Source organism: Phyllostomus hastatus, unplaced genomic scaffold, assembly GCF_019186645.2.
Source record: "Phyllostomus hastatus isolate PE091 unplaced genomic scaffold, TTU_PhHast_1.1 phas_contig_34, whole genome shotgun sequence".
Taxonomy (NCBI): domain Eukaryota; kingdom Metazoa; phylum Chordata; class Mammalia; order Chiroptera; family Phyllostomidae; genus Phyllostomus; species Phyllostomus hastatus.
This window is the reverse complement of record NW_025333857.1, coordinates 21725597-21753119: the sequence shown is the minus strand read 5'-3', so window position 1 is coordinate 21753119 and position 27523 is coordinate 21725597. Positions and strand designations below refer to the sequence as shown.

Genomic DNA, 27523 nt, shown 5'->3' with positions numbered 1-27523 from the left:
CAGGCTGGCATCATCCTCTTGTGCCACTGTCCCCACTAGGAGGGCAGAGTAAACCCCACACTTTTTGACAGAACAAAACACCATAAACGAAGAGGTGTGTGAAGAGCTGAAATGGCAGTTTTTATGGGATCAAGCAGAAAAAAGCACTTTTATCTAGAAAGGGATCAGCTTTAATCAATTAATGATTTAATTACCTAGACTAATTAAGATAATGAACAACAGCAAGCCTACAATGAATTAGCTTTATCCAAACCTTTTACTTTAAGAATAGGGCCTAAAGGACAACACTTTTGCTGGGTTTCTGCAGTAAAATGAGGTATATTAGAACAAATTAAGGGGATGTGATCCTACACTACTTTAAAGCAAAAACACAAGGTCACTCAAATGATTCTTTGGTGAAGGAAGCTTGTGGAAAGGTGTTACCTGGATAGTCAGTGGATACTTTAACATTCCAACAGAACTGCAGTTTGTTTGTTTGTTTAGAACTGCAGATTTTAAAGAGCATTATGTCTGTGTAAAGCAAATAGTAGACTGAACACAGAAATGTGACCCTTAGTCATTCTGCTTCTGTAATTTCAGTCATTTCAAAGTAAGTGCATACGAATAAAAGCCTTTCAAAATCTATCAGGCAGCAGCAGTGTGCCTTGATTACATTGTTCTTGGGGCAAAGTGTTCCTTAAATTACTTAGTATAGATTTCATAAGAATGAAGCACAAACCAGAAACAAGGAGTCAGGGGAAGAGGGTACAACCCTGAGGACAGGAGTAATCAAAGTTCTAGCCATCCTCTCCGCCTTCTAATTCTACTTTGGAATTTAAGGTTTTATGGCCTGAGTCCCTCATCATTTTGGGTGTTCCTTAGAGAGAGAAACCTCATACTATTGTGTTTTACCATGGGCCCCACAGTCTCTATTATAACATGATCAACTATTATTACCTAGAATGAATTAATTTTAAAAATTCTTTCCTTAAGCCAAAACAGACAAGGCAGACCTGTGCTGTAATCTGTTCCACCCACCACATCCCTCAGTTTACCTAGTTGGCTGTACATTTTCTCTCTCAGAACACACTGAGTCATAATTTAGGCTTCCTTGTACAGTGCTTGCAGTAATGCCTCATGCTTACAGAGGGTGCTCAAACTTACCCATGGATGAAAGGCGCTAAACTTTCTACCTTACAGACTAAGCCAACTCTGCACCAAGCAGGAGAACTGATTCTGTTTCCAAAAGCTTTCTGCGGAAGCTCTGACATGAAGAGGGGATCTCAACCCAACATAATGGATGTCCAGTATGGCATTTACATCTGTTTTCTAATAAGCCAGGCAGTTAATGAGAACCTACCAAGTTTCAGGCAATGTGTAAATGCACCCAGAGCATGGAAGAAAGCATCTAGACACTAAAGGGAAGGTATGTCTATATAACCAAATAGAGAAATCAAAAAGAAAAAACAAACATAACTAGAGTTATAAAATAAGTAAAATGTACTAAGGGAGCAGAGGATAGAGTTCCTTTAAATTCAGTAAAGACAGGGCAAATAACCCCAACCAGTCTGTTGGGCATTGTCCTCAAAGTGAAAGGTCGCCAGTTTGATTCCTGGTCAGGGCACATGCCTGGGTTGTGGGTTTGGGCCTCTGTTGACCACAGGTAACCAATCAATGTTTCTCTCTCACATGTCTCTCTCTCTCTCTCTCTCTCTCCTGCCCCTCAACCTCCACCTTCTTTTCTCTCTCTAAGATCAATAAACATATCCTCGAGTGAGAATTTTTTTAAAAACTTTATTTCCTGGAACTTTACATGTGAAGGACCTTTTAACACTGGTGACCACAGAATTATTCTCAGCATCTCCATCAGGTGACTAATGTTAGGCTTAGGGTTAAGATAGAAAGAAAAATTCAACTAGGTAACCATTTTGTTCATCAAAGTACATAGACTTCAAATAATATTTCTACTTGGTTAAAGAAAAAATGTTTAAAAACCATGTGTTCTTATGCTTGATGTGAAAATTTATTTTAATGTAAAATATCTAAACTGCCCAATTCATAATACTATTAAAGTCCTTTCATACTTTAATTCAACATAATTGATTAAATAGTTGTTGAATACCACTTTAAAACATTGTAAAAACTCACCATCAGTATATATACACTATATTTCATCAGCAATATAAAATAATTGTCTTGGTAATTAAGGAAGCTCATTTAGTACTAGTGCTAGTTTATTCAAATATGTAATTATACTATATAACTAACAAGTACTTCTTTTAATCAAATACATATTATTAAATATTCCTGAGGAATATAATTGGCATATTATAAATATATTTCTATCATGACTACTTAAACCTCAATAAGTGCACTTTTATAAAGGCCTGGTTTAATTAGCATACAGTGACCCTCGCCTTGAAATAAAATTAAATCCTTAAAAGAAACAACTAATTTGAAGCATAATCTTATATTACTTAAATATAATTACTAAACCTCGCCAAGTAAAAATAATAAAGAAAACCCCCGAGAGCTGATTTACCAAAAATACAGTGACTGCGTGTTTCCAAGCATTAGTTCTCAGCCACGATTATACAAGAGGGCCACCTGGGGAGCTTTTCTAAAACGTTAGCCCGGGCTCCATCCACAGAACTCCGATTCAATTCACTGGGAGTAGGGCCCAGACATCTGTGTTTTTTGTGACTTTTGAAAGTCCACAGAACCACTGCACCAGAGACTGATTAAAATTTATGTTTCCCTAGTCCATAAATGTTTATAGCAGCTTTATTTCATAACTGCTAAATATTTGAAACAACCCAGATGTGTTTCAACCAGTAAATGGATAAACAAACTGTGTACACATTATACAATGCAATGCTACTTAAGCAAAAATCGATTGGTTCATGCAACAATATGGAAGAATCTTAAATGCATCTTGCTAAAAAAAAAAAGTTGGACCCGAAGGCTACACAGTGGGGTGGTGTGAAGAATTTCTAGGCTGTGGGAACTGCAATGTTTTGGAGTGGTGGATATTTAATTCTATGCATCTGTCAAAACCCACAGAACTGTATGCCACAAAGAATGGATGTATTGTATACTAATTTTCAGAATCAACCAGGAAGTGTCCTGGCAGGCAGGGGTGGAGAGGTGGGGGAAGAGATGGAATGCAGACTGTGACAAATCAATCTAGATGCCTTCCAAACGTATTGCATAACCCAACTGAGCAGAGGGGCAAAGAGCTGTCCTAACTAATTTTAGAAAATAATGTTTAGACTAAGTATTATAAGGCAAAACATAGCCTATGGTAACAGAACTTTCTTGTTATGAATGAAAAAGAAAAGTCATTAACAAAAGAAAAATTTTGTCAGTTTGATAACAAATATTTTGATTTGCTCTTTATCAGTTAAATTGTGTGACCATCTCATAATAAACAACATACTCTTAAAATTGGAAAGGTTTTAAAATCTTTTACCGGTGTTATTTTAACTACTGTTTGTCTTTTTGGTGGGGGCTGGTGCGTGCTGGTGAAGAATACTGGGCAGTATGAGAATGACAGGCTTCCTGAAAGTGTGAACGTGGACAGAAATTGCTTCAAGGATCCAGAAAAATGAACACATACAAAGCCAAAGGCCAAGTTAGTTGAAAATGCAGCAGGGTCAGAGATAGTCCCAGCAGGGAACAATCACTGTATTTGATCAGATAGCTGGTCTTCTAGCTCAGATGAACCTTATTCTACTTACTGTATTGTCTTTCATGGTAATAAAATTTCAATATATAAAAACAATATTGACTTTTTAGTATGAGAAGAATCTCAGAATACATAAATGCATTCTTAGAAACCTGTGTGTGTGCTTTTTTTCTCTCTAAAGCAGGATTTGAGAGGATTAAAAATTAAAGACATAAAACAAATCCCGGCAACTGTTCCTGTATAACTGATAGTCCAATGCCACAATTCCAGGCTCATACAAACATTTGATACAAACTCTGGAGTCTGTTTTTTTCTGGAACTTAGTCTCCGTCTTGTCCACCCAAAATTGTCACCCACTGCCATGTGATGGGAGAGCAGTTGTGAAAATTACTAGGGACCAACCTGTGAGGTCCACAGTGTCAAGCAAACTTTTGTATCAGTTAATTTATCAAAATGCTACAGGCCAGCGCATCCTTGTGAATTACTACTAGCCATAATAATGAATGGTTGGCCCTATGTTTACGGCCTAAGGAACTATGAATAGATCAGATAAGAATTAAGACACACATGTAAAGAGATGGTCTGCATTACCCACTTTTTCTTTTCCATTCATTTTTTTTGTACCCATGGAAATCTATAATTATACTCTAGTAAACTCCTATACATTCCTTAGAATCTCGGCTCCCTGTTGCCTCCAGGAAACCTGACCTCCCAACTAGGTCAATTCTCCCCACTGTAGGCTCCGGACCAGGCCCTCCCCTTTTAAGCCTTTACATTTGTTCCATGTATTCCCCTTGCTATTCTTAGAACATGCTCCAGTCCTAGGGTCTTTGAACTGGCTGTTCTCACTGCCTAGAACACTCTCCCCTCCCTGCACATGATTAACTTCCCACCTCTTTCAAATCTGCTTAAATGCTAGCTCCTAAAGGAAGCCTCCCTTGACCTTACAACCACATTTCAAATTGAAACTGAACCCCTACACACATGCTCCAGATTCCCCTACTCTGGTCTTTTACCTGGTAACACTACCACTTTCAAACACACAATATAGTGTTTGTAATTTGTATTGTTTATTGTATTTAGTATTCTATTTCCTAATTTTGAGCCCTGAGAATGTACTGTTACGATGTAAAATTTCTGTTTTGTTGTTGTTTTATTTTGTTCTGTTTTCTGGTATATTCCAAAGGCCCAGAATGGGAAGAATATTTCTGTAATAAATGAATTTCTCAAGGTGCATATATGCAAAACATTTGGAAAGGAAATGGGGAGGGTGCCCGGGCTTCAAGGACCTGAACATCTGTGAATTAGAATGCGAGAGCCAAAAGAATTCTGGAAGAAAATAGTCTTGTGTAAATTTAAGACAAAGAATTAGAAGGCATTGGCAACTAAGCACAGAAGAAACAGAAAATCCTGCACCTACATCTACAAATTCTGAGCCCCTAATCATTTTCAGGTACCACAGGCACCACATCACAGTTAATCCTCAAGAAAAAAGTACATAAGGTTCATCATCCTGTTCTACAGATAAGCTATCTGAGATCTGATTGTAAACTAAGGGCATGTGCCCTGTATTCTTCATCTTGCTCACCCATATCCCCAGCACCCAGCAAAATGATGGCAAGTAGTAGATACAGAATACAGACTAGCAAAATTAAAATACATATACTATGAGAAGTTAATAAACCTACCCAAGACCACCCCTCTAGTGAATAGCAAAAGGCAGATTTTGAACCCACATCTTTTTATTTAAAAGCCAATGCTCTTTCTACCACACCACATGTCTTCTGAAGAAAATTATAAGACATACATGGACCTATAAAACAATGCAGCAGTATAGGTCAATTATATGTCTCAGTAATTTTTCAGGGCATCTCAATACAACAGAGGGAAATATATAAATGGATATTTCTGACAAGTGTCACCCAAATAATGAAGCAACATTTGAAGCATGCTTCATTTGATCGATTTAATATTAAGAATTAAAAGGCACATTCTAGAGTACATGCCATCAATATGGAGAAAGTAAAATATTTTAGCACCAAATCTTCAGTCCTCATACAATTAGGATGTCATTTTCACAGGACTATCTTATAACCTGGACAGGACCTGTAAGTAAAATCCTCTGAGTTCACCCAGCTGCTCACTAGGGCAGTGCCCTCTGAGCACCAGCCTTTGAAATGCTAATTCACTGGCTGAACAACTGTCCAACTGGTCTTTAGTCTTAAACATTTTGAGGCTTCACATTGGGTAGCCAGAGCAGCCCTGGAGAGAAAAAGGAGCTCCAGCAACCCAGCTGACTTTATTCCAGGAGATGGTTGAGACCAGGAGGAGACAGAGGCAGCCTGTAGCCCCAGCTTCAGCCTATTAAGGGGCAACCTGAGGTCCTTCAACCTGACATTGTTAGAACACACAAAACTGGAAGACAGGGATTAAATGAATAATTTATCATCTCAAATTCACATTCACCAGAACTATCTATATAATTGCAGTTAAGGTCCTTTAAACTTGTCCTTCTGCTTTGTATTTTAGTGTGAAAGATAGCAGGTAATGAAATCCATTCTCTAATTCACTTTCCATAAACAGAATCAGCCCAAATGTTTGCTGCCAGTGTTTTGTTAAAATTTCTGCTATTGTAAAACTACAGAAAGGGCTGGAAACTGTGGGGATTGAGAAGTTTTAATTCATTTCAATTCTACAAATTTCTTCTGAGACCGTACACAGACAGTGAAAACATGCAGACCCAGAACAGATCCATCCCAAAGATGTTTTTGCTTTGTCCTCAGTATTGTTATTGCCTAACAATTTTTAGTAACAGTTCAAGGCAATGTGTAAAATTACAGGATGGTTCAAATATAAATCTGGATTTCAAGGTTCTCTAGGAAATCCAGAATACCCTGGGCATGCATTTCCAAGTGGCAAGACAAGGCTGGATGTTGCTTCCCTCATGAGATCCAACACAAACTTTTCTAAGAGTTGAACTGGCTGCTTCAACAATGAATTTTACTTGACTGGTCACTGAGGGCATCAGTTTTGCTACCAATGCCTATATTCAAGGCCCAGTATTCAGCGAGGGGGAAGGAGGCAGGATCTCAGATGAGTAAAGACACTTTCCCTGGGCATGGGAAATGAGAATGTTAGCCAACTACTAAAAGTAAAGTATAGAATCTGTGGCAACTGTTAGGAGACACATAAAAACCATAATAAAGTGCATTAGTTGTATTGGCAGAGGAGAAACAGACTGGGAGAGAAATACATAAAGAGGTGTGCATGCCTCTCTAGCTGTTCCCTCTATGGCTTGTCCAGTATTTACCAATTCAATACGTCACAAAATCCTGCCAGTGTGTAATCCTTTTGAATAAATATTGTATCTGGCACCTCTCTATCTGAGAAACACAAACACAATTCAGACACTCATGACCCTTATCCTGCTTGAGTTTACAGCAGTCTCTCACCCTTGAATTCATCCTTCAAACAACTGTCAGGGGTCTATTGAAATTATAAGCTAGACCACATCACTTCCCAGTTTGAAAGCTTTCATTGCTTCCCTTATAAGTCGCTAAGATTGAGCTGTGCTTGAGAATGAAATAAGGAGCATTTTAAAAATGACCCATGCTTGGTCCTTACCTTCATGTATTTTGATTTAATTGGTCACTGTGGGGCCTAGACAGCTATATTTTATCTCCAAGTGATCCCCTAAGTAGCATCAGGATGAGAATCACTGAACTACCAGGCAAGCTTCAAGCTCCTTAGCTTTGCCTTAATGCCTTCCAGAGTACTTTCTGCCTCCACCCTACCTGTTAAAATTCCCTCCAAATTCCAACAACAAGTTACTACTGGCAACACTTTGTGCATATTGTCTACTATTGCACGCACTTGCCTGTACTGCAATTATCTCTTATTGCCTCCTCTACTGTCCTGAGAGCGGTGACAAAGCTCTGTCTTCTTGTCTCCAAGTGTCTGAGACATAGTGAGCACTAAGTAAGAGTAGCTAAGGACCCCACAAAAGATGCACCTAGAAGAGCAGGTAAAACATGGGATGGTAAAACTGTGCAGTCAGAAAGGGAGAAGGGACAATACTAGCCAAACTGGAAAAAGAGAAAACACCTTTTGAGCTAGGTAGAATGTTGGTGAGCATAAGTAATTTCTGAAAGCTTCTTTTTTAAGCCACTAAGTGGAGCCTAGTGGCCTAAGTAAATACACCAAAGGGAAGTGAGCCAATTTACTCCCTGCCCAATGGTGGTGTCAGATCCATTTGTTAAACTGCACACTCTCTAGAAAAAATAGATCCCAGAATACAAGCAATTGTTTTATCACAATTTTCATAATACCCTTCCTGTTCCCATCTCTCACTCCAAATCAGAACAATTAAAATGCAAAAAGAATTATGCATTTTGCAACTGCTAAATGGACTTTTTATATTCCTCTGCTGATGTAGTTCTGATGATTTCAGAAACAGTAGCTAGCTCTCCACAGTAGTTTCTGCTGCTCACTTCAAATGATTCATGCAGTAGGGCTCTCATTCTTTCCCTTGCGATTTTGCTCCATGGTTGAATAGACTTAACCATTAGTCATTTTCCTTCATATTCAGCCAAGATCTTTGTTTAATCTAATTAATGTCTCCATACAACTCTAAACAACTTCCATCCTTAGAGGAATATAGTTATACCCTTCATACATTTTCAGAAGTGAGAGCTTTCTACTAGCTGCCAGGACAAACTGGTGATAGTTGGTCCTTGAAATTTTCCCATGTGAGTCAGAGATTCCAGTTGCAACCAATAGCAAACCATGCCTTTTCCATACCCCATAAAGAGTTTTCAGTTTGCTAACATCTTGGATCACAAGTGTTATTTCTTAGCTTTGCTACTGGATTAATGGTGTTTTCTTGTTAGTCTTATTTGCTTTTGATTTTTAAGCACTGAGATGGTGCAGAGTACATGTGTCCCAGAAACACCTGTGATATGATCAAATTCACCCTTTTGCTTTTGCCTGCCTTTATGAAACCGATATCAGACTTCGATACCCATGATTACAAATGTGTTTCTTTACAGACCCTTGTTGTAACATTCCCAGCAGATGTAACACTTTCAGCACTCTTTTCCTCCATATTTAAGATGTTCATAACTTCAAAATGTGAGGTTCACGATGCAACAAAAACTATCCCACAGCTGATAAATTATTCATTTTTAGGAGTTTGCTATTTAAAGTGTCACTAACAGCCAAGTACCTGAAGCAGCCCCCAAAGACATGAAGCGCAGTAACATGCAAAGCTTTTCCCGCATAAACTGTAAAGGTTAAATGCTATTAAACATCTGTTTATCAAGAGGTGTGTTCCTTGAACTTATTTATTCTAATTAATCTGCTCTTAATAAACATTACTAACAAAGCAAAGTGTTAAAAAGAGGCTAATCAAATACATCTCCTTCCCTTAACTAATCTTACCAGGTTAAAATAATGTCCTTTGCTAATAAATATTCTGCACTTTCTACTGTCTGGTGGGAACTTGTGAGTCAGGTCAAAAGAAGGGGTCGTCAAGCCATGAACCTTAGACTGATCTAGTTCCCTGCATATGTTTGTAAATGAAGTTTTATTGGAACATAGCCACTCCTATTTATTTATGTATTATTGTCTGTGGCTGCTTTTTTGAACAGTTGTGACATATTGTACGACCCACAAAGCTAAAGATGTTCACTACATAGTCCTTTACAAAGACATATGCTGACCTCCCGTCAAAAGGCAGATGAACGTATAGCAGTTTCAGAATCGTAGCAGCAGGCTGGGCTTCAAGTGATGTATATCAATGTGTTTATTCCAAAGGGACTGCCTTTAAATGATTGTCTAGAATCACCTGTGCTACAATTACAGAGGAAGAGTTATAATAAAGCAACTTCGGCTCCAAGGCTGCTCCTCAAGCTGGTAGGTACTTCATGTTGCTGACAGTCAGTACCATGTGTTTTAGTTTTCTATTGCTGGGTTTCAAACCAACTCAAAACTGGTGTAAGGCAAAGATTTCTTTGTACAGGATTCTGCTACTCAGGCGTCAGCTGGATGGTTCATCTCATCTCACCTGAAGTCACTCACATGTCTTATAGTTATCGGATGAAGGCTGCAAGCCAAGATGGCTTCGCTCACACATCTGGCTCTTCAACTGGCAGGGCTCCAATATATGGGGGCTCTTTGGGTATTTTTTCTGACATGGGAACCCTCCAGCAGGCTGGCTGGGCATCTTTCTATGATGACTGAAGGTGCCACAGAATGGAAGTGGAGGCTCCCAGACTTCTAAGCATTAGGCCTAGGGCTGGTGTAGCATCACTTCTGTAGCATTGTATTGGGCAAAGCATATCAAGGGACCAACCCTCATTCAAGAACAGGGGAACCTAACTCCACCTTGGGAGAAGCTATAAAATGTTTCAGCCTTGAATCCTATCCACCACATCACGTACCTCATGACCATGTGATAAAATCTGAAGCCAGATCTTACTGTTAACAATTTGGAATCAAATTGACAGGTAAAAGCAACAAAAAAGCCTTATAAAAAATGAAAATTATTTTATAATCAAACACTGGTTGCAGAGAGAGAATGTAAAATGTAGAATTTTCTCAATCAATAGAATATTCTTTCTTTTTTTATTGAAATGGGGGGAAAAGACTTTCTAAAAGTCATTTGATGCTTCTCTATTTCTTAAACAATACATGAACTGTGGACAGGGTACACTCTTTTCTCCATGACTCTGAATCCTCACTCACTATCAGTGAGTTCGCTACACAACCACAGTGCAGACAGGCAGGGCCCTCTGTGCACATTCCGGCTGCTGTGCATTGTTGTGCATCCTGCACCTGCTCTTTTTACTGTTCTGTCTCCTCCCTGGACAGCAGTCTGAGAGCTAAGTTCCAGTTCTTTCTCCATCACCTATTACCTTTTTGCTCCAGGCAGGTCATCTGCTGTGACCCTTGGTTTCCTTTGTCTGAAAAATGGTGATAATAAAATGTATGCTCCTAGAATATTCAAGGAGAAATTAGATTTCAGATATGAAGGGTTTAAGTAATTATACAAGGGGTGGGTTGTTATTGCATCATTACAATGAGATAAAATTGGCTTTTATTACTAAAATAAGGTAAACTGAAATAAAACTAACATATTAACAAATTAATATACTATAAAATAAATAAAATCACAGTGGCTGACACCGACACAGTGCTTTATTCTGTGTGAGGCACTACCTCACATAGAATATTCATTGATATTCAGTCTCCTCTGTGGTCCTGCACCCACCATGCCACACTCCAGACAACAACAGCACTGAGGCATGAAGAAGTGAGGCAATCTGTGTCTGGTTTTGCAGACATTGACCAGAGCTATGGTTTTTCCTGCCCAATTTGCATAGCTGATTTCAACAACATGTGAAAAGTCTGTTGTATTTCTGACAAAATTGCACCCTTCTAAGCCCCACAGAAGTCAGAAGGTCAGTAGGTACCTCGCCTAACCTCTGCCCTAACATTCTGCTCCAGAGCTTACACACTACCCGTGGTTCTCAGCCACAGGGTCCCGTGACCTAGCTCTAGCTCATCCTGTCCCATCCCTGCTCTCCTATCTCTCCTCACTGGCTTTGGTCTAGACTCCTGGGCCTTGTTCTGTCCTTTCAGCACACTAGGCTCCTTCTTACCACCGGGCCTTTGCAAAGCACTGCTCTGTGTGCCCAGGTGCTCTGAAGCACCCCTGTTTCATGGCTGGCCCCTCTCCCTCATTCAGTACAAGCATTCTGTTTCACTCAGCAGTACCTTCCTTCATGGAAAGGAAGGAGTGCCTTGTCCCCTCCCTCTGTGCCTTCCATTACACTCACAGCACATCACCCTGTTTCATTGCCTTTGCAGCACTTATAACCATCCCAAGTCATACCGTTCACTTACCTGTTGTCCATGACCTTGCCTTGCTGACCTCACCTCCCTCTCACCTCTACCCACAGCCCCACTCTGACCAGAATGTAAGTTCTGCCATTACAGGAATCAGGATCTGGTTGCAGTGGGGCACCGAGCATGGGTTCACTGAATGAAACATTACTTTTAAATTCAATACTGTGATTTAACTTTACTTTTCAAGGAAACATATAGATATTAGAAGGGTTTCCTTTAGGTCAACCTGAAATCACCATAGTTTAAATACAGGGGTGGGCAAAAGTAGGTTTATAGTTGTACATGAAATGCAGTTTATTCTTATGTTACTATTTATTAATTACTGTATTATTTTCCATATGAACAACTGTAAACCTACTTTTGCCCACCTCTGTACATGAAGGACCTGTTTGTGTCGTGTGCTCACCAGCCTTCAGTGATTGCAGAATGCTGCAGATGGCTCGTTGAAACACGAGAAAAACATACACAGAGATAACCAGGTCCTGGGGAAGTAGGGATGGAACAGCCACTCTCTCTAGTGGGGAGCACCCTATTTCCATTCCCAAGCAGGTTTTTATGAAGAATACAGACTTAGTTTGTGGATTCACAGTCTGGCAGAAAAGATCAAAAGAAATAGGTGACTTTCAAAGATGCTGACAGAACCCCCACTGGGATTCTGGGCAGAGTTTGGAGTTTTATCGTTTGAAAAGACTACAGGGCCCAAAAAGCTAGTTTTGGTTTCCTGTCTGTGCCTTTAAATTATAATTCAATAACATCCTCCAGCAAACAGATCTCACAGGATCTTGCATATTCTATGTCCCAGGCCTGATTACCCCAGGGGTCCGCCTTCTCTGGTCTGGGCTGCACCCCTCTGCTATTTCTGCAGGCTTGAGTTGGGCAGAGGTGACAAAGGCAGCCAGGAGACTTGGATTTCTCACATCTAAGAACAAGGACTCAGGCTTTGACAAAGCTAAGGGGCCAGGGCTTGATGTCAATCATCCCTTCATTTCTACAGCCCCTGAGTCTCTCCCAGAGGCCTCCTCATGATCATGCCTGTCTTAGGGGATTCCCTCCATGGGAAATCTTACCCATCATTGGCTAATTGATCAAGCCTAGGAGGCCAGGCACAGAACAGGCAGTGTTCATGCCAGGGAAATAAGTTTTGTCTCCTTAGTGGCTCCTGGTCCAGAGGTCTTTCACTCAGCCTAAGTCATGGGGGGTCACAGCTTCCTGAGACCAGGCAGGGCAGTCCCCAACATGTTTGGTGATAAACAATAAAAGCAATTTATTGTTCTCTCACTCCTTTATAAGCATCTTAAATATTTATTTAACAATAACAGCAAACAACTAAGAAAGAAAAAAACTACTGTGTATTTAGTTTTATAGATTGGTTATGCCTTCTGCATGTCTAACTCAAAAGCAATGTATTAGATGTTGCTTTTTTAAAATTGAAGTTGTAAGTACTTAGTATATTTTAATGTCACATTTAATAACTGCTGTATAAAATATCTGTCACAATACTGTTATGATATTATAAAACCCATTACAAATTGTAGAGTAAATTTAAAACTTTTTTCATAGATCAAACTTTGAAATACCTTTTATAGTAAGGTGTTAAACTTCAATCATAATTTTAAACTGATTCTGGATTCAATGTTTTTGTTACAGATATTAATATGAATTTAAGTTTAAAGAAAATTACCTGAACTTGACAACCAAAAATCAGGGTTGTAAGAAGGAGCAGTAATATAATTTGGGGGGGAAATAATGCCATGCCCCCCAAAAAAGATACTTGTATGGTACTGTAGTATTGAATAAGCATGAGGTGTCTTTTTGGCTTGGATCTATCTTTCTTTTTTTGTGATTGTTTATCCTATTACAGTTGTCCCAATTGTTTCCATTTTGCCCCCTCAACTCACATTCCAAATTATAGTAATTTCTTGGTAGCTCAGGTTTTAGGAGAATGTACCTTCACAAAAGTCAACTAAAATTATTTTTCAAGTGTCAAAGCAGTCTGGTCTCCCTGCCCTCCCCCACTCTGCCACCCTGTTCCCTATCTTCTCCATGTGTCCAACGGGCTTCTGAACAGATCTAAAGGCCAATCTGACTGGCTAGGCCTTCAATGCATTTGTCTACCATGCAGACATATTGATGTTTTTAAAATGCAAATCTCTTTCTGTCATTCCCCTAGCTGTTCTTAGGATAAAAACCAAGATCTCAAACCAAGATCCATGAAGCCTTGCAGTAGCCTCAGTCTGCCTACTTGTCTCGCTTCATTTGAATTCTCTCTCATCCTCACTGTCTGGGATGCAGTCATATGCATTCTTGCAGGCCCCAGAGCACAGTGGGTTACCCCTGCCTTGGGTATATGAGCATGCTCTTTCTTGGACTCTAACAGGTCTTTCAGTTGCAGTCAACTTCTATTCATCTATCAGATAACTAGCTCAAAAATCATTCCCTGAGAACTATGCACATGATCAAATTTAAGAGAACTATATACATCTTTGAAAAAATGAGCTCAGTTGATATAAAAACTGGTCAAATCTGTTGTTGATTTCCTGATTTTGATACTGTATTGCCATAATGTAATATGCTATTATTGTGGAAGACTGGGTGAAGGGTACACAGAAATTTCTATGAAAGTTTTTACATTCTCTTAAGTCAAAAATTATTTCAAAGTAAAAAAATCACTCCTTCAGGAAAGCTTTCTTATTACTCTTCTGAACAGATGAGGCACTTAGCTCCCCAATTTCTTCCTCTATAACACTTATCATAGTTAGAAAGTATAAGATTTTGAAATTAACATTTCACATTTGCCTACTCCACTGAAGCCTAAGCCCTTTAGATACAGGTTTCATGTCTCTCTCTCACCGATGTACCCCAATGCAGTTAACTCAATGCTGGGCGCAGAATTGTGTCCAATAAACAGTTATTAAAGGGACTATTAAATACATGAATTAACCAATCAGTCAGTGACCTTTGGAACCACAAATGTAATAAAGATACATATTTACATTTTTTAAAAGATGCCACTCAAATTGTGAAGTTAATGGAATAATAAATGTCAACAGAGATCTATACACAGATGCCTCTAATCTGGAAGTGATGCAAGCTAATGAGAAAAAAGCATAATAGCAACTAACATTTAGTGAACATTTAATCCTATTATTCAAAATGCTCTGCAAGCAGTTTTTTATTCAGTCCTTACAATAACCATATTAAGGGCATATTTTCAATTTGCATTTTACAGATGAGAGGCACATGGAGATTTTCAACTTACCCATGTTAAGAATATATAGCAGAGGCAGGATCTGAATACGCATACTCCAGGTCCTGAGTCTATATTTTAAGGACTACTTCCTGCCTGGAGATAAAGTCTGAAAATACTGCTTGAGAGAGTTCTGAAAAGAGAACTATAAATTCTGAAGACTGAGTAGAAGCTGATATGAAACCACACTTCTTTAAATCTTTATGTCTCCATAATTTTGCACAAAACTTTTCATGCAAGCAAGCGCACACACACACACACACACACACACACACACACACTAGCTTGGTAACTGAATAAATGAAGCAAGAACAAACTGAGGAAAAGAGAAAAGACAAAATTAGAAGTAAGAGTACTGGTTTCCACAAAATCACTTTTCTCTTTGATTCTTCATTTCAAGATGGATGCTGTTTCCAAGTTTTCTGAATTAATTGAAGCCAAATGTATAGAAGAGAGGGTTGGCTCCCAAACAAATGCAGACTATTTGAAATAAATCACATAAATAGTGGCTAACTGAGGAAAATAAAGACCCTAAGACAGTGAAGAAAAATTAATGAGGAAATCATAGAACAGAGTAATCAGTTACCACCAGGCTATTAGCAACCACGAGAAGTAATTCACAAATATTTTAAATATGACTGCATCTTTCAAGATTAGGGCCTCTTCACAGAGATCAGAGATAACAAATATGCCATACTTTGGATTAAAAAAAAGCAAATCCCTCTGCACTCAAAATTCTTTGAAGTGTACACATTTGTTGATTTTGAGACATATTCTTGACCTTACTAGGTAGATACAGCTCTGCTGGGGGCAATTAATTCAGAAAACTCTGTAATGGGGCTCAGGGATCAGTAAAATAGCTGGAATAGTTTCCTGGCTATAGACAGCTGGATGCTGCTAATTTAACTACTTTAAAGTGAGGGAAGGAGAGGAGGAAGAAGCAAGGTTTTTATTTTTGCCACACCCCTGTAAATTCAGAGAAAAGGAAAACAAGGGAGGGGCTGACCAGTGTGGTAAATGAACTGGCTTTCTCCCTGGTCCCCTCAATGTGCATATCTATTCTAACTGGCCTGAAGAAACCAGCACACTTTCCTTTAAGGGCTGCACATACCAAAGGGAATCTAACCAAAAGGCTAGGTTAAGCAGCAAGTTTTCTATAGTTTTATTGATATATAAGTCACTCATTATATAGTCTATCCAATGCAACAATATTTAGTGTGTTTATATTTAAGTAGTAGCATTACCCCAATCTAATTTGGGAGCATTTTCATTATCCTAAGCAATTAACTTTTTAAAGGATGATTTAGTGGTTTGTGATAGAAATACATACATACATACATACATACATACATATCCAGACACTCATAATCTAAGAAAAAACAAAAAGACACTTGTAATGAGGCACCAATGCTCTCATTGTAACATGGCCCTGTCTGGTGAGAGGTATATACTTTGATAACCTAAGAAAGATCCTTTCCATTCCTAACTCAAGTTTGGAAGATCTAACTATTTCCCTTAGGCTATTTCTTTGAAGGTATCATTTCCCCTACCTTTCAATCCAATCACTTTCCTTTTCCTTAAAAAATTTTTTTTCATAAAATAATTTCTTACCACACTTACCTCCATCTCTAGCTTTCTGGACCACTGGCCCATATAATACTATATTTGCTTATAGTAAATATCGATACCTCCACCCTCTGAGAAGCGCAAGCAAGTACATTGCAAGAAGCAGCGGAACAGAAAGATGAGAACACTGTCCTTTATCCATTACACCAAACCAAATTAATTTTAAAATAGTAAATCTAAGAAAGAAATCTTTGTAAAGTTTAACTGAGGTAGACATGGTTCATAATTTCCCATCTTAATTTTCGGCTTTGTTTCTGGACCAACAGTTCATAAGAATCTCTTATGTTTAGGGCTTTATAAAGAAGCAGGCTGGGACTTTAACATGCTGCAAAAAAACTAGTTTGTTAACCACTTGAATTTTCATAATATTTAAGTCAAGTAAAAGAATTTTATCACAGTATTTAACACAAGTGCTGAACAAAAATGTTAGCTTATTTTTTTGAATAATGATATAATAACATAATATTTATCAAACAACTCCCATAAAACATCTGATCTATATATTACATTAACTTACTTAATCTGCACAAAACTCAAGAACAGTGCCTGTACTATACCATCATCATCATCATTACCAACATCACCATCACCCACTTTTAAAGCTAGGGAAACTGAGGCAAAGAGCATGAGTATTATGTTCCAGACTACAAAATGATAGCCATAACTGACTTCAAAAGTCACTTTCTCAGGGCACATGCCTGGGTTGCAGGCCATGGCCCCCAGCAACTGCACATTGATGTTTTTCTCTCTCTCTTTTTCCCTCCCTTCCCTCTCTAAAAATAAATAAATAAAATCTTTAAAAAAAAGTCAGTTTCTTAGCCATTACCTTATAGTACACATCAGGAAATACAAAAGGGAAAAATGGTTATTTTACAGCACAGATATCAGTCCATTCTGTATTGACAAAGAAATATGGATATTCTTTAAATATAGTGATATAGTACCAAAGGAGGGAGAAACTAAATGCTTTCAGATGGGATGGAAATATAACGAGTTCATAGGGCCTATAGGAACCTATAGGAACCATAGGGCCTTATTGTTAAGGAATTCCTTAACAATAAAGGAAGGAAAATGAGGGTGTATTCACCATCAGAGATTTAAAAAAATGGCAAAAGGCAATAGGAAGTGGATGAACAAGACCACTGGAGGAATTTAATTCCTTTGAGGAATTAAACTACCAAGAATTATGATTCTAATAAGATCCGGTAAACACTCAGGCTCAACTACAGAGGCCAAAGTGTAAACTCATGTCTAGAGAGTAACTTTAACTGGTGATTTCATTAAATGGAACCACTATGATGAAAATAGGGGCTAATAGGAGCTTGTTGTTGGCTTGCATCTAGTTAAAAAGTAATGATTGAAAAAAAAACTAAAGCTTAATATTAAATAAAACTAACAAAAATCAATATGAACAATCAGCCAGAAGGAAAATATTCACCCCAGGATTACACTAATATTACAGAATCTAAATTCCTCATGAGTTTGCATGGATGTTATTGCAGAATTGACCTCAATCAGACCTCCACCTAAACTAGAAAATGGTTGGTCCAAAATGAGGAAGAGATACTCCCAGTGCTCAAACAGGAGTCATGCTTAATCTTTCCTGAGACTAGAGCTCTACCATGTGTACATGCTTTCGAGAAACAAGCAAGATCATTTTGAGCATTTAAGACACAGGAATGCAAAGAAACAAGATCATGCACACATCTAGACTTAATAGTGGGAACCTATGGGGCATTTTAAATTGGTAGTGGCGGAGACTATAATTTTCTGCTCAAGAGGTATTATCCCAATTTTCCAACTAGGATCTGAACCAAGGCTCCTAACTGCTCTCCTACTTAATGCAACATCACACCTAACACTTTTCTAGGGCATTCCACGGGGCGGGGCAGACTAGAATCCTAACTCCTTGATTCTTTGGAATTCAGTCTTTCAAATGGCAAAGAGTTGAACACATTAAATTAACATTGTAAACTAGAGTGCCTTCTTTCTATTCCCTAACCATTTATAGTCTGGTTCTTCAAAAGAGAAAAAATTAATTATTCCATAGTTTCCAAATTGCTTTCAGAGCTACTATTAAATTTTGAAATATATCTCCTGATCACTTGTGAAAATACAAAACACCTGTTGTTCAAAGGAAAAACAAATATGGCTAAGTGTGCTAATGAACATAGAGAAATACACCAGTGACACAGGTAATGGAAGCCTGAGAAATATTGTCTTTACATGACGGTGAAGAAAAAAAAACTTTCTTCAGTGCCAGTGATATCTTGATTTTTATTGTGTTTTAAGAGAAGGTGATGGCACAATTTAATGGGTTACAGTCCACATCCTATTTTAAACATTCCTAGTGACTAAAATGATGCCTAACTCTGCCATATGCTTTCACAGACCATCAATATCCTCTAGTAGATTACTAAGGGTTGTCCTTTCTTCTTTTAAAATGTACAAAAAAAATAGCTCATTTTAAAATGTACAAAAAAATAGCTCATTCTTTCACTAGGAATGCTCAGGTTAACTTAAACACACTATTCAACAATGCCAAATGAATCTGTTAAAGTGAAAATATACTAAATCAAGGCTGAGCAGATAAGAGAAAACCAAACAAAATTAGTTTGCAAAGAATAAGCCTGTCTCCACACTTTAGTTTCAGCAGGAAGAGTGAGAGAGAATGGAATTTTTTCAGGTTACATCTCGAGGTTGAAAGCTTGTATCACATGAATATATAACATAATAAATATCTTAATTTAACTAAAAATTGCTAACCATGCCTTCATTATTGCTTTTGTAAAACTCTATGGTATAGACAGTATGATGAAAGAGGAGAAGAAGAAGGGGAGGATGAGGAGGAGATGGAGGGGTGATGATCACTTGCGATATAATTTTATCACAAGTGATAAAACATAACTTTAAAAGTACATATTCCTAAACACTTGACATATGCCTGCCACTTTCCACCAAAGACTTAAACAAAAGAATAAGTACTCGATCAAAAAACATTTTTAATTATCTGGAAGGAAAACTTCATGGATAAATAATTATATTTAATAACTAAAAAAATCCCTAACTGCAATTTGATATTAAAGTGGGTTACCAGGGTCTTCATATGCTTTTGCCAAAAATTAACAATTGTAAAACAACTTGCTTTTTCACTCTAGCCAAAACAGAAAAATAAAGCCATATGCCTGATTTCTTTAAACTAAATTTAGATTTCAACTTTAAAATAGATTTTGACATAGAGGGCTTTAAAATAACAAGAGCATCTTTCATTTGGGTCCTTTCCCAGTTAATTATTTGCTAGCATTATATGAAAAATTCTTTGGCTTTACTCTAAACCAACACTCCCAAGTGCTAATTGGGAAACTATATACATTATTAACCAGAGAATGTTGTGTTTAAAACATGCGTGTTCCATATGTATCCTATTATTAACATTATTCTTTTCACTCCTGGAAAGCTCTCTGTAGAAAAAAACCGAGCTTCTATTTAAACCAAGAAATTGGCTGCTATTGAGGAAATTCTTGTCAAAATGCAATTAATAGGTAGGGGCCAACACGACATAGGATCCTTGTCTTCGAAACATCCTTAACATGAATCAAATTTAATCTCACTGAAACAGTCAGTGGAGGTAAAAGTTAATGACTGCAGATGTTATACATTATAATAGTACCAGGGGACTCCCTATGAGAATGGCCAACCCTTACATGAGTTAAACCACTACCAAGGAACCAGACATGCTGTGAGTACAAACCACAGACGTGCCTTTTTCCACGACTATCACTTCCAAAAGACCACAGGACAGATGGGAAAAGAAACGTATGTAAACAAGGTAGACCTAATGACTCCCTAATTATGAAGGAGATAGAATCTTCTCATTAATTGGCAAGCCAATTGACCACAGTCTCAGTTTAATAAATTGAGCCCAATAATCCAAACTTTGGTGTCTCTACCCAGCAGACTTCTCACACTTCCACACCCTTCATCCAGCCACAGGTTTGTCAGTTCTGCTTGATTTGTTTGAATACTGCACTCGACGACAGCTGTCGGAAACAGTACATGGGAACAGCTGCTATGACAGCTACAAGGGGCTAGGAAGTTTAATTGGGCTCAATGTGACATTGTGCGTTTTTCTAAACATAGACATATCCACAAAACTAAAGAAATTTCTAATGGGTCTGAACAATATTTACTTATTGGCAACACCAACTGGTTAACCCCAGTTTGAGTTATATCATTGGTCTCAAAATATCTTTGCCCCCCAACGGGTAAGAGTATAAAAAGAAAAAGGGACAAAACAGTAGGAGCAGTTAGAGGCACCAAAAAGGAAGGGGGCATTGAGAGAGAAAATGGTAAGGAAGTCACATCAATAATCTCTTTCAAAGGCTGGCTGGTGGCCAAGGAGGATCCCACAGTGTCTCAGGATTTACTTCCAAAGGAGACATATTCAGAGGCCCCGAGCCTGGTGCCAACTGCAAACAAAACCACTCATTACGGTCACAACCCCCTAGAGCAGGGGAGAATGGCTTACTCTCAGCATCCGCGCGCAGGAAGAAAGCAAGGAGCAGCAGCAGCGGCCTGGCGACCCGCACCATCCTGAGCCCGGCGGCAGCACACGCTGGCAGCTGGGAATCACTGCCTCTGACGCCGCAGCGAGTGTGTCCGATCTGAAATTTCAGCTGAAACACTTTCAGAGCCTGGAAGGGGAGAGACAGAGAAAAGAGAGGGTAGAAAACACAAAGGCGGCTTAGATTCCTCCCTCTCTTCCCCTTGTTCCATCACAACCACCATTGAGAGACACAATCCATTATAAATACACAATAAATTGTAACCATGATGCCTTTGTATTAGGAAGCAAATAACTGGGTTTGTACAATGGGGCAGCCCTAGTCTCTCTTGTTCCCATTTTCAAGCCATCCTAAAGGCAACCACCTTGAATTTCACTCTGCTTTTGCTACCTTTTGGGTAACACTCTATGAGAAGAAACTGTCACTTCTTATGAAACATTACGTGAGTACATCAGTGGAAGAAAGCACACCAATGCTGTAAGAAAAATTAGAGAGAAGCTCCACTGTGCAGGATAAAAGTATCGCTGACAGAATAATGGAAGCTGCTTTCTTGGCACTGGGTGAAATGACAGGGCTAATTCAACTTCTTCAGTTAAGCAGCAGAGGTTAGAATTTTTTACACTAGCACATTTGGCTTCTTCCCTGAAGACACATCAATGTTCAAGTCTAGTTTGGCTTCAATAAGTCAAAACAATAGTTAGCATGAGCCACTTTGATTTAACAGGATTTTTATATGCCTCCTGGGCAATCTTCTATGTAAAATCAATAAGCCACAACTGTTTTTAGAGAGCCTACTGCGTGCAAGGCATCAGAGATGCCAAACAGCACAGCACTGGGAGATACAAATGAGTCAAATTCTGTCTTCTGTGACTTTTCACCTTAGTAGGGAAAATAAGACAGATGCATAAGATGCCCAATACAAGTCACTAGGTTGTTCAGTGCCAGGAAGGAAAACCAAACAATGCCATCAAAGATAGGATCAAGAATGGCATCCTGGAAAAAGCAGTGTCTCACACTGGATGTTGGCATATAGGTAGGATTTTACCAAAAAGAGAGAAAGGCATTTCAGGAATTCTATGCCAAGGTAGGGCAACGGGAGAGGAATTTTGGGGAAAAGGTGAGCTGAGCTTCCTCAAATGTCTGTGTACATCAGAACACTTGGAAGGTTTGTTGAAACAGATAGCTAGGCACCACCCCTAGAGTTTGTGATTCAGTAGGTCTGAGGTCAGATCCAAGAATTTGCATTTCTAACAAGTTTCTGGATGATGCAGATGTAGCTGGTCTCGAGACCACACTGAGACACTGGGTTGGCTTAATGGATCCTGTAGGAAACCAAAAGGCAAAAGAAAATAATTCTTTAAAAAAATAGTCACAGAAAGCCTGTGATACCAATCCAAGTCAACCAGCCTTTATTCAGCAAACTGCAAAGAAAGCTATTTAATGTTTCAGAGCCGAGGAACAACATGCACCTAGGTTCTGGGAAGGTCAACTGACAGCTGAATGTGGGATGATTTAGAGAATGCTATTAGGCCATAGCAGGAGTCCCAGGTGAGAAGCAACAGAGACCAAGAGACTGATGGTGGTCCTGTGGGAGTAGAAATAAAAGGGAAGCTGTAACTGGCTTCAAGCAATAATTTGAAGTTTGACTCTTTAGGTGATAAATAATTGTTCCTATAGAACCTTGAATAAATCTTGCAGAGCATCTTATAAAGTACATTCATGAGAGAGAGAGAGAATAGTGAATGCTACAGCTTCCTGTGTCATTGTGAGAAGAACATGAGAATGACAATCAGAATTTGTTTCCAAAATGAATCTGTGCATCTTTAAATTTTCCATATTGAAATATTTGCAACACATACAAAATTTTTGACAGGAAATACTAGAGTTATCCAGAAATAACCTAATCCCCTAAAATAACCTTTTTATAAAGTATTGTAACATAGATCTTATACTGTCTTTTCTGAAACTGAGCTAGAGTATGAGAATAAATTTTTTTTAAGATAATTATCTTTTTCATTACTCTGCATGAGTGGTTTGAATGCAGGGAAGATAAAACTAAAAGGAAGTGGGGATCCTTCTAATTGCCATTCCACTAAATAGACTTTTTTCCTTTTGGTGTCGATTTGTGGGTGGCAGGTAGAAGTGTGCTGCACACTGAAACACATCTACTTGAAACCAAAAGCTAGCCAGCTGCTCTAAATCAGCTATTGTTATTAATCTTATCTGGAAAACAACTAAACAACTTATCGAACGGTTCATAGCTATCAAATGTTAAACTCTCCAAACATCACAGGAGAAGTGCTAAAGGAATCAGCTTCCCAGCCTCCCCTCTTCCCCCCGCCTTCACCACTCCCATCCTCATGCCAGAATTTCTAATGACAGCCACGTCCAGGCGACATCAGTCCTGTCGGACTCAATTTGTGTCTGTGCAAGCGTATCAGAGCCAACTGCTCCATAATGACTTGGTGCGATCACAGAGATGGAGATGGATGAAATGCGCTCTCAGGAAAGAGGTGATTTGGCTTTTCCCCCTACTCCACTGAAGTGGCACTCAAAGACCAAATTCTTCCAAATGAACCTATGAATGTTACCTCAGTTTTGGAACAGTGACAGGATTTAAGAAATGAACACACACACACACACACACACAAACATATGGATTTATATATAAATGGGCTATCCCAGGCAAAATGGAAGATGAAAGAAAATCAGAGGTGTAAAGATAAAAACCTACGCCATAGTTCATTCCAGCCAAACTCCACTCTGCATCTTGTTTATTACACAGATACATTGCCAAAAGGAAAATGCTGGTGTGTATCAGTAACGTGAAGTTTAAATTTAGAGCAAAAATGGGAAGTAGGTTTTTAAGGAATCAGTTATATTAAAAACAATGAGGATAATGAATATTACAAGTAATTTCATGAGCCTAGAGAAAAGATTGCCAGGCTCTCTCCATGAAAAGAGCAAGAAAAGGGGTGAGCAGATATTAAAGTTACCCTGGTTTAACTTACATCAAATGACTCTGCTTCTGTCCTACCACCCTCAGCAGAAGCCCACTCTCTGATTTGTACACACCTTGCCCTCTGTGCCCCTCATGAACTGGAGCATGCACCTAAATGTGAACCCTTTAGATGAGCTTAAAATAAATTTAAAAATATTTAAAACTCTCTGGCTCCTCATTGCTCACAGTACAAAGATCTTAAGAAACAATAATCTTGTTGATTTCTAATGAGCTGAATATCTACTTTTGTATTTATGTACATGTGTGGTTAGAGAGGCTGGCAGTTCAGAGAGCCAGTGTATGCAATAAAGCTTGCAATGGAACAACAACACTACACGTGCCTAGAAGCCTGAACCCATCACTGCTCCAAGGGGTCATTATGCTGACACCTCCCAACTCTTTATCTTTAGTTGAACAGTGAAACCTTATCCTGTAATAAGTATGTCCATATTAAAACTGATACATATGTTGTAGGATTTTTTCAGCTTTCTCTTTTGTTGACATGTGTTTCTGTATATTGTATTAAAGTAGGAGAAAAAAGGTGAAATGAAGCTTTTATTCTTTTAAAAATATTCTAAGAGTCCCTTAGAAAAATCAGTGATTATAGGTGTCATGTAGGAAATAAAAAACAAGCGTGGAGCATCTTATTGTATCAAGAAGCGAGAAAGCTTTCAGGTTCTGCTGGGTTACACCAAAAAAAAGAGCAGAGGTGATGAGGCTCCCATCAAATGTAGAAAAATATGAGTGGCAAAAAAGGATAGTAACCCCAATAAACTGAAACACAACCTACTGAGTCCATGAGATCATATTTTTCAAAATAATTTTAAACAATTGTATTGGTCACTCTAGGAGGACGTTAAAGAATCAAATAATTATTTTGGGGAAAAAGGGAAAGGGAAAGCATTAAAAAAGCATTAAGCATTAAAAAAAATCACCGTAAGAATATACAAAAAGAAAAAAATGACTGCTGTCACTAGAAAATTAGTTATCATTGTTTTTCTTTAAATAGTGTCTTTCTTTCTGCCATGTAACAACCCCATACTCTGTATTCTAGCCATAGTATAAGCAATGATATCATAATAATATTTAACCTAAGCACCTATGTATTAAACTGAGGAGGATGGTGAAGTAAGGAGGAAGTGCCAACGTGCTGTGGCTTCTTTCCATCGTCCTCCCAAATCAATTAGGCCTCTATAAGTCAACAAGAACAGATTTCCAATCATTGAAGAGAAGCAACCATTTGTACACAAAATATACTAGCAGGGCTGCTGTGGCTGCGGCTACAAGGGCAGAGAGGCCTGGAGTCTGTAGTAGGCCTGGTGGGGGCTTCTGAGGGGCCTATGAATTCTCTGGGCCCTCAGTGCACAGCTACAGCTAAAGGACACACACAAAAATGAGGGGACAAAGTAAACTTTCAGCATTTCACCTATTCATGAGGATTTCCTGAGAGAAGATTGTTTCTAAATACTTTCATCCTGGTCTAGGACAAGAATCCCCTGCACTGTGCGCTGTAACTTCCTGCAGGACATAAGCGTCCTTTATCAGCACTGACTAGTACATTGGCCCTGTTAAACACCATGTGTGCAAGTGGGGAAGTAAACATTTCCTTGTGCTTAAATTTAAGTTGAAATAGCCACGTGTGGCTAGTGGCTGTTCTCCTGGGCAGTGCCAACTACTGCTGCATGTTCCAACAGCCCTGAATAGCACAGCTGGAAAAAAAGTCTCGGTTGCTGGGTGGATGTGGGTGAAGGGGGGTGAGGCAGGGCACTGGGGGCATCTGTAATCACCAACAATAAAGATAAAGTTTTAAAAAATGTCTAGGTTTTCTGGCCTGGGTACTAAAACAATGATGCAGAAATCCTGAGTCCTTGTGGTCCTCGGCTTCCTAACAATCAGACTCTGAAGACTCACTGCATTATGTGAGGAGATGCCCTTCACATTTGGGTCACTCATTCCCCCATCCCTGTCCCCTACCCATCCAAAAATAACCATTCCATTTTTAAAACCTATTTCATAGAATGCAAAGGAAAATCGATAACTGGCAAGTATGTAACTGGAAAACATCCAAATAAAATACAGTAATTAAAAGAAAAAAGTGGTGTTTCACACCATAGCAAAAAGAGTTCTATTTCTCACCACTGAAAGTCTCTGTGTGGGATGTAATGAAAATGGGAACTTTTGACATCAAAGGTGTGTCACCTTCCATAGATCAGAAAGATAAGCACACTTCAACACATCCATGTGAAATAATTTGTATGAAGTTTTTGAAATGGCCACATTCAATTAATTAATATATGGGAGGATTATGAAAAATACAGTTTAAATACATGCAGCACCAAAAGCCTCAGTTCAATTATGATAACACTGTTGAGACAAAGAAGGGCAATAGAGCAAGGTTATTAAATTAAATTAAATGCTGAAAAAAATAACTGCACGTCCAATACACCTCTAGATAAAATACTCAAAACTAAAGTATATAAAAAGTTATTTTCATTTAAGAAACTCAAAACATCTCAAATTTTCATACACTTTCACATAATAGCACATCATATCAGAAACTTTACATTTTCTCTCTTTTGCCTAAATATTGTTTTCATCACAAGAAATTCAGGGGTGGGGGAGCCAACAGGGAGTTTATGAGATATTATATATAAATACAAAATAATAATCATCTGATATTTGGCTTTGGCTATACAGTTTAATATGAAAATAGCAAGTGACTACAAGTAAATACACATAATTCTTTGAAGAAGTCAACTGAATTATAAGAATAACTGAAGAGGAAAACAATATCTATCAATATGGATACCATAAAAGGCTCTTTATATGTTTAGTTTTAATACATGCAGAGAAAAGGCCAATAAATAGTCTGGTTTTGTATAACAAGATTCACTTGCCAAGTTACTATCAACGGCATCTCTATAAAATTTCAAATAACTTTACATTGGAGGTACACGCAAATATCAGTTACTTTCAGAAATGGCAAAATGACATTATTAAGTTTGATTGTTTCTTTCTCCTTTGGGAAGTAAAAATGAGGTATGCCACGAGAAATGAAGAGATAGAAAGGAAAAAAAAAACTCATCTCCCTGCCTACCTATTTTTCCCCTAAAAACAGAACTATAATTCTGATTTGAAAAGCAGGACAGCTTTAGAAAAAGCATCTAATTTCTTTAAACGATTACTGCATGTGATAACTTCAATCTAGTTTTATATGACACTAGTGGAAATTTGCAGTAGAAAAGTTAAAATGCAAGTCTATTTAATATGCTGTTGGGACTCTGCTATTTGTTCCATTTTTCCAAAAGAACATTTTAAAAGTGAGGAAATGATCAATCTTACCAAATAGAGACAAATATGCAAGCCAGTCACTTTCTACCCAAACAACAGAACACAGATTTTATTATTTTAATCTTTGAGTGTTTGTAAATGGATAATGAAAGCATCATTCCGAACTCATTATACCTGATTTTCTTTTTCCTTATTTTAAATATTAAAAGGATGTCTCT

At 38.2% G+C, this 27523-nt stretch overlaps 1 protein-coding gene across 8 annotated transcripts in view; it reads right to left on the bottom strand.

Moving 5' to 3' along the window:
• The window catches only part of PTPRD (protein tyrosine phosphatase receptor type D), a 514409-nt gene that overhangs the window by 382983 nt on the left and 103903 nt on the right, over positions 1–27523 (bottom strand). For all 8 annotated transcript variants that reach the window (XM_045840040.1, XM_045840041.1, XM_045840044.1 and 5 more), the window contains exon 3: positions 20977–21142. In XM_045840040.1, the coding sequence (XP_045695996.1) occupies positions 20977–21142 (166 nt within the window). The remainder of the gene's footprint in view (positions 1–20976; positions 21143–27523) is intronic.